Below are 8,777 nucleotides of genomic sequence, written 5' to 3'. Positions count from 1 at the left end.
ATACAAAGATTCACAGAAAACATGGTGGCCAAACGTAAATAGATTATTTACATGCAAAGACTTTCTCTAAACACCCAACATGGTGGTCAAAAGTATTGTTTGTGTTAAAACTTATAAAGGCATGTAATCTATTTAGTAGCTGTAGCTCAAAAAATTTGACAAAGGACAGATCTGGACTATTTATATGAAAAGTGAATCTATTGTAGAAGATAGTTTGCAATGCCTCTAATTAGCAGTTACAAATTAGAACCTAGCAGATTGGATAGTTGTCCCCTTTCTACCGTTGAATTTCTCCCCTCTGAATTCCAAACAAAATATTTTCTAAGCCATGTCCTAATTAAGCACACAGATGGATCCTAAACACAGAAGCCCTTGTTCGACATGCAGGCAACAAGAAGACCAACAATGTTTAAGTACTACTAGAACAAAGAAAAAAAATACATGAATATATAAAACAAAGAAGATTTATGGTTACCTTGTTCTAGTTCTGCAGGCCTCTTCGTACCTTGACACCTAGTTGTGACCATTGGTCGTGGCCCAGGGGCTCGTCGGCGGTGGGGATGCAGATCTAATGGTGGTCGGCGACGGACGTCAAGGGGGAAGAAGGCTGGGATGCAGCTCGTCGATGCAGGTCCTAGAGTCGTCAACGGCGGGTGTGAATGGGGAAGTCGACGGGGCTGCTCGACTCCTCGACGGCGCTGGCGGCTAGGGGGAAAACGGAGCTCCTCGGCTAGGTGGTCGTTGGCGGTGGATGGGGAGGTGAGAGAGTGGGATCCGGCGATTGAGCTCGCCATCAAGGCAGCTCGGGCTGAGGAAGATAGGCTTGTAGATTTGGGGGGTGTGGGTCTGGAGAGGAAGAATGGCCACGGGGGAGTCGGGAGTGGGGGAGATGGAGAGATAATGAAATTATTTTTGGCGGTATTTTTTTAGACGCAAAATGTTTGCCGTGCTCCCGGTTGCGGTATCCTGGGGGGATCTGATATGTTCAATTAAAATTTTGCTGCACCAATGTCAAACACACTACGATGGTGCAATGGTAAGGCCCTCTGAGTTTCATTATGTGGTCTTGGGTTTGAATGCTAAGTTGGCCATTTTTTCCATCATTTTGGTATTTTCTATTTTAGTGATTTTTTTTGTATGATCATGGTTTAGGTAGACTTTTAATTAGTATAATATTCCTTAATTATTAGCCTCATTTATTTTAAAAATTCTTATTACCTTTTGTAGGTATTGATTTAGTAATTTGTTGCAAAACTAATAAGTATACTTCCTACAATAGATTCACTGAGGTAGGAAAATCTTGAAACTTGCACGACACCTTTCTTTGGTGTTTGATCATGACATAACAATATTCAAATTATTTTGACAAAGTGGTCGTATACATATCTTACAATCATGAACATATCTCATTTATTCTATAGGATTTATGCGAGACATGCATGCATGCCTTTTGTGCTTTGGTGCATGACCACTTTATCCAAATAAATTGAAACTTTTATACATAAGTTGAAATTTTTTTGTCTACAATAAACACCAAAGTGAGAAATCCAAACGATTTTGACAAGGTGGTACTATAAATGTTGTTCAAGCATGAACAACTCTAATTTAGTCACAAGGTAGCTTAAAGCTTTTATCATTTAGTCATTCAACAATTAAATACAATATTTGCTAAAAGTGAAATAAGATGTTTCAAAATCAGTGAGGCAAATCATTAAGCAATAATATAGTAATAATTAATAGAAAAACAGGGAAAAACATAGAGAAATGGAAAAGTATTTAAAACAAAAATGTAAGGAAAAGAATAAAAAAATTTGGCTCCCATTGGGTTCGACCATAGGAGCTAAGGGACAAACTCGAAATGCCTTACCATTGGGATAGTTAAGTGTTTGTGATAGTTTTGGACCGCCTAGTTACTTATACGGTACGTAAGCAACATGTTTTTTGCAACATTATTTTCTCCCCTACTGTCGATCCCCACTCAGTGTCGCACCCCTTCCATTGACCCCATCGAAGACAAGGGCGCGCCGCTCCAGTTCCCCCCCGCGATGCCGGACTGCGTGCTCCGGCGACCCCCAACCTGACGTGCTCCGGCGACCCCCAACCACACGTGCAGCTGTGACCCCCATCTTCATGTGCTCCGGCGACCCCCATCCTCACGTGCTCCTCAGGTACATTCTCCACCACATTGTCCCTCTCTTTGCTTTTTAGGGTTAGGTTGAATATTGCATATTTGGATGAAGGGGAATCGTAGAGGAGTTAGGCTTAGGTGATTTGTAGATGGATTGCTGATTCTAGGTTCATCTCTATGATTTTCAATCAGTACAGATGTGGTATGAGGCCTTGCAATTTGTTCCTACGGGTGGGGGTGGGGGGTGGGGATATGTGATTTATTGGGAAGTAGGCAAAGTATATAAATTAGTGGAGAACATTTCAGAATCTCGTGAACACATAACTAGGCCTAGGAAATCAGGCAACTTGGTTAGCCTGGGGTATGTCTCATATTCAAAGCAATCCTTAAATTAACTTGTGATGGGATATCTTGCTAGGACAGTAGGTTCCTATTTATAGTATGGATCTATGGCAGTGGTTACTTCTCTAAATTTTTTCTCTTTATCTTCAGTTGTTGGCACCTAAGGGAAAATGGCTCCAGGTAAGACCAATCCGTCGCAGTCAGAGCGTGCGCGCCGCCAGTTGCGGGATGCGAAGGGTAAGTTCACCTTGCCCTCGTCGTCGGTGGTGGCGAGTGATCTCCGGGGTGCTGTACAGCCCTGTACCCCTGCCTCGGCACTGCCGCGTACTTGCTGGGCCGCCAAACAGGCCGGGACCCCATCCTCGTCGGTGGCACATCGACAGCATCAATTTGCACCTATCCAGGTGGATAGCAGCACCTCGTCGTCCGATTACTCCACTTGTGATGAGAAAGACGATCATGACTCTGTGGTGAGCATATTTTTTCCCAAGCTATGCTTTTACTCTTTTGTGTAGTCAATCTTTTTCTTTGGTGCATGATTGACATTGAACAAAAACAGTGGTGGTTAGGATCATAGCAGTTTTCTGTGTATAGCATGCATGAATGAAAGAACAACCAATTGGAGCAGTATCTATTTTGTGGTAGATATCTTTCTTAAACCAATAACATACAACTGCTATGTTCTTTATTAGTTCTTTATTTTGTGTGCAGACTTGCGCTTGTTGTGTGAAGCTGAAGGAGCGGGACACCAAGTACAGCAGGAAACTTCAGAAATTGGAACAGATCATCTACCAGCTGAAGTGTCATGTCAAGGAACTGAAAAAGAAGAAGTAGGACATACAAGTCTGTTGGATGTACGACATGGATAGCTTTTGGAAGTAGGACTGGTCATGTTAGCATAACATGTGGTCATGAACTAGATGAACTGCAGTAAATGAATGGCTGAGATGTTAAATAGAAAACTGCAAAGTATCTTGGATGTACGACATGGATATGCTTTTTATCTAATGTATGCTGTGATGTTAAATATTCTCTAGTCAAATCCTGTGATGGAAAATTCTACTGTGATTGTATGCTCAGTGGGTGAGTTCAGGGAAATTGTCCTAAGCGATTGATGTAATTGCAGTCCTAATATTTGATGAAAACAGATTATATGCAGATCATGTGGCATGAATTCACAGAAAAATGATGGAGAAACAATAAAAAATGATAGAGAAACAACAAAAAATTAGCTCCCACTGGGTTCGAACCCGAGAGCTGAGGGTGAAACTAAATGTTCCTGACCATTGTGGTAGTCTAGTGAGTTGAGTAAATCTGTAATGCAGTTTTACTTAAACTAAAGCATAAGCGTGACAGGTCCACATGCCGTGGTGTATGAAACAGATCACCAGGTCTGATCATTTAATATGCTAAAAAAAGGTCTGAACATATGACCAATGCAGAATATCAGTGACAACTTGTTCAAGCACAAACAATTTAGGATCCTAGAAATAACTCAAGCTGAAATAATTTAGATTCTATAGTTCACAGGAATAAGTAAATGAAATTACATAAAGCCAAAAAATTATTAAATATGGGCAAATGTTGGGCAAACAAAAAAATGTATTGCAGTGTAGGGACATGTCACTAGTCCATACTAGAAATCATCATCTTCTTCATCGAGGTACATGTCATCATTATTATCATTGTCACCATCACTATAGTACTGCAGTACCGTATCATCTTCCTCCTCATTCTCACTATCTTCTTGAGTTATGGATTGCTTCTTGCTTCATAAAAGGTCTTGTAAATTTCCTTTAATTATAGTGGCTTCTCCACCATAATTATTGTCTCTAACCTCATTATCATCACTTGCTTGCACTATATGCTCAGTATCAGAACCATAATCATCTTGATGCACATCACGACTGTTGGGTATTCTTAACATCATTACCAAAAGTAGACTAAGTTCTCTAAATCTAGCAACGGTGCCAAAAATGCCAAACCTATCCCTTACACCACTTAAGCCAAGTTGTCATCCCCAGCATGATATAAGAGACGCGGTATTGAAATATGCAATTGCTCTTCTAAATAAATAATGAATGGGATCTGCAAGCGCACAGATTAATACCGATGCAGCATTTTAACCGGGAAGTATTCCAGGTATCGTTATTTATATTTTTACCACTGGGAAGGGATTAATCAATCATCAATATTGATTACAGAATAGCATATGAGATTGAGCATCTATCATTGCATGTATAATTGAGAACATTATATCTAACTCTTCATACAGGGATAAGTGTGTCACATAAAAGATATATGAAATAATAATAGTGACAAGGATAACTAATCTGATCTAGCCACATAATAAATATGATAAGCACCTCAATTAGATACTCTAGAAAGTCATTAGCATGGTATTAGAACGAACTACAAGAATATTCCCTAAGTTATTCTCAACTATATAGTCTAGCATTATCATAGTTAGTGCAAGCATACTTAGCAATCATTGCGAGACAAGACTACGCCCATGCATAGTGATATTAGCAAGGAATATGAGAAACATAGCAATCACTCCCCTGTAATAATGTTGCTCTGCCAGCCCAATACACGAGAGGGGGACTATATAAGAATCAATGAAGCTGTCACTATCACGAACCACCCCACGATCTGGCATATTGGGTACAATCGCAGATAAATACGGTATAAGCACCACGCCTACACAATATCTATCATTTACCTATGGATCCGATGGATAAACGCTATACGATCCTAAGCATGTATATAGATCGAATCTAACTAAGCCAAGTACATAACTATGATAAACTAAGAACAATATAATCTTGAATATAAGCAAGTAGAGCAAAGTCATAAGCAATATATTGAAGTAGAACAAAGTCATATTCATAATATTGAAGAACAAAGATAATTAGAAAGCAATTAGAAGCACAATTAGAAGATTACCAAGAATCCTCCTGACAGATCCGGAAACCAATCGAAGATTGACTCCTTCTAGTTCTAATCCTATGTAGCTATGCTAATCTAGATATCTAATTGATGTGGTGGCTCTAATCTTGATCAGAGGCTTCTTCTCCCTTGATGGAACAATGAATTAGGGTTGAGAGGCTCTCTCCTCCAGGGGCCAGGGGGTCTAGTTTTATAGTCCCTTCAAGTGAATATGGGCCCTTGGATCAAACCGACATAGATTGTATGGTTTAGATTCATCCTTTAGGTCGGTGGAGATCTCCCGCAAAGCAGAGTCCTGATTGGACTCCTGGAGGGGGCGGGCGCCCAGTAGGTTAGGGCGGGCGCCCTGCCTCTGGCCCCGTTTCGCCTCCGCTTCGGTCTCGTGGCTTCTGGAGTCTTCTAGATGTAAGATAATTGCGCAGCACGTTAATATCTTTACGTAATCCCGACGTGTGGGCCTTTCTTCCGTATTTCCTGATAACCCCCTGCAGAAATAGACAAACACCAAAACTCGTGGAATTCTGTCAGATAAAACCCTAAGTCTGGATGTTGATTTCTTTTGGATCCTTTTCTTTGTTTATTTGATAATTAAATTTGATACTTAAGGACCGTCAACAAACTCCCCCAAGCTTACCTCTTGCTCGTCCCTGAGCAAGGATAGACTCAGCTATGGATCAGAAGTTGCTGCAATATTTTAAAAATTTGACGGTACACATGTTTTTTAAATAAGATCTCATCTCTGAGTTAGAGTAAACTGTCAAGACTTAAAACTTACTTACTTTACCTCCACCATGGGACTTGTAACTGTCACTTCTGTCTTGAGTGGTTAAAAGATAGAACAGTCTAGCCAAGTGCCATGTCTCTTATTCTTGATCAGCTATAGCTCTGGGGTTTTTGCAGATTTTCAAATAAAACTCAGAGATTCCTTGTATGATTCTCTCAGGTCTCTCTTTTGTGGTATTTCTGGATCCTTACCAAGGCAGTGATGGTATATGCCTTCTCTCAAGATATGTAGTATTTGTGGTATAAAGCATAGTAACATTGCCTTCTCTCTCACCCTACTCTAATAAGGCTTTAATATCTGGAGCTCATAGGTGGGAGATAAAGTATACATACTTACAAGACATTTATTGCATAGTCAAACCATGGATCCAAAGAAACAAATCAATAAGCCAAATCAAGATGTGCATGTGTGGCGGATGAATGATGTATGGTGATGATAGTGATAACAATGGTGAAAACAATGGTGGTGGAAGTCTAATTCTACTTTTGCTCTTTTGAGGGGATACATACCTTCCTTGCTTTTTGAAATTTTATGAGGACAATGAGATGCTCTTCTTTTTCTTTTCTCTCAGGTGGGTATCTTGTACCCCTAATTCTACTGTCGGACACTTGTCCATTTTTACCTCTCGTCTCACTTTTTCTTTTCTTTCGAGGTTCCGAGCACTTGCTCCTTTTTATTTCCTCGTATCTTCTCTCTTTCTTTTTTTTTAATTAGAGCATTCATCTCTTGAGATAATATAGCAAGTGGTAGTAACAAGATAACTTGAGCATTTATTTCACAAGTGGAAAACAGAAATATTTTTGGTTATTCTCTCCCGGATTAGGAGTAGAATATTTTTAGGTGGTTCTGGAGATGGAAATGGATGGATATATGTGGATGGTACTTCCGGAGTAGAAGTAGCATATATGAGTGGACGTGCAAGTGAAATCTTGATTTAACCACATGATAAGCTCCTAAGGGTCTACACAGCTTGACCACACTCAATGCTCATAAGCAGTAAATATTAAATGTGTGGCTCAAAGTCTAGCAAGCATGTATATATGGCTGTGGTAGGAATTTAAAACTCTCATCATACAGGAACTCATCATGCAACATTTTAAAGATTTTCAAAGATAAAATTCTCTAGAATTCTAGCATCTCTAGGAACAGATAAACAGCAGCTCAACCTTCCCATATCGTATCCGTTAACAACTTAGACTTCAGATCAAGTTTTCATCCCACAAGTTTAGGTCTAGAGCAAGCTTTAAATTATAACAGTTATATCTAAACTTGAGAGAGAACTTAAAATGTGCAAATTAGGCAGAGCAACTATTCATCATATCCATGCTTAAGTTTTATTTAGATACAGATTAGCATAGCCACTTTATTTATTTATTAGACACACTAAGCAAAAAATATATATATATAAGCATAAAATCTTTATTTGGTTTTCCATAGTTTATGTATATTTAAATTCTAATATAATATAAGTATAAAGATAGATAGAAATACTTATCGTGATAAATGGGGGTGCTCTCCCCCAAGCTGAATTTTGACGTAATTTCTCTTGATGTAGCTAGCAGGTGGCGGGGTGTATTTGAAAGTCAGCAGCGTTCTGACAGCGATTAGAATGTCCTCCGTCTGCTAGTCTTCTTGATTCTGTGGAGCTCAAATAGACAACAAAGCTTGTGGAACTGATTAAGTGTTAGCATTAAATATCTAGCCTTCATTATCTTGAGACTCCTTAATAATTATTACTCCCTGTTTTTATATTTTTGTTTTATAAAGCAGAAAAATATTTATTTTATTTTTATGCCACCACAGCGAATGTACTTATGGGTTTTATGCCACTCGTATACTCACATGGGGCTTACTATTTTTTTCACATTTTTAATTTTCTTTTTAAGATAGTGTAAACATGATTAACTAAGTAACTAGTTGAAATAATTGAAAGGGAAAGGATAACTACCAAGTTTACCTCTTGGCAAGGCGTTCGGTATTTTTAAGTCCTCCGAACGGGACTCTCCATTTTCTTAATCGTCCTGAGGTTCGTTGGGTGGCGTAGTCGGTACTTCCGGCAGCGCCTCCTCTTCTTGTATAGTTATCTTCATTTTCCATACCTGACTCGGTGCTTCAATCTCCTCTGGATAATTCTGTTTAAACTCTACGTCTTCTGATCTTACAACTTCTCCTTCATAGTCTGCCCATCCGTCCTTGATGATTTGCCTCCTCTGGTTGAGGTTGCGTCTCTTTCTGACCTGCTTAGATTCTTCAACGATATAGTTAGGGTCAGTAAAGTAACGGCGTACCTTCTCTGAGGGGAAGTGCATATGGACTTCTCCGATTCCAATGTAGATAATTGCTTTAACGGTGCTGAGGAACGGTCTTCCAAGGATGATGGGTGGATCATATTCGTCTTCTCCCATGTCAACAACTTGAAAGTCTGAGTAGCCAAAGTGATCGTCTATTTTGACTGGGACATCAGTTACTGTTCCTTTAACTTCTCGAAATGTCTGATCTGCCATCTGGAGCTGAATGTATGTTGGTCTTAGTGGCATGGTCCCGAACAAGAGCCGATAGGTGACTGCGGCCATT

At 39.5% G+C, this 8,777-nt stretch overlaps 1 protein-coding gene across 1 annotated transcript; it reads left to right on the top strand.

The window, feature by feature from the left end:
* Positions 2,028 to 3,449, top strand: LOC110434439. The gene is made up of 3 exons (XM_021458479.1): positions 2,028 to 2,168; positions 2,621 to 2,940; positions 3,182 to 3,449. Exons 2-3 carry the CDS (start codon positions 2,641 to 2,643, stop codon positions 3,302 to 3,304), a joined length of 423 nt encoding a protein of 140 aa, XP_021314154.1. The 5' UTR covers positions 2,028 to 2,168; positions 2,621 to 2,640; the 3' UTR covers positions 3,305 to 3,449.

This window comes from Sorghum bicolor, chromosome 4 (assembly GCF_000003195.3).
Source record: "Sorghum bicolor cultivar BTx623 chromosome 4, Sorghum_bicolor_NCBIv3, whole genome shotgun sequence".
Classification (NCBI taxonomy): domain Eukaryota; kingdom Viridiplantae; phylum Streptophyta; class Magnoliopsida; order Poales; family Poaceae; genus Sorghum; species Sorghum bicolor.
The sequence above is the reverse complement of the archived record's forward strand: the minus strand, read 5'-3'. Positions and strand labels throughout refer to the sequence as shown.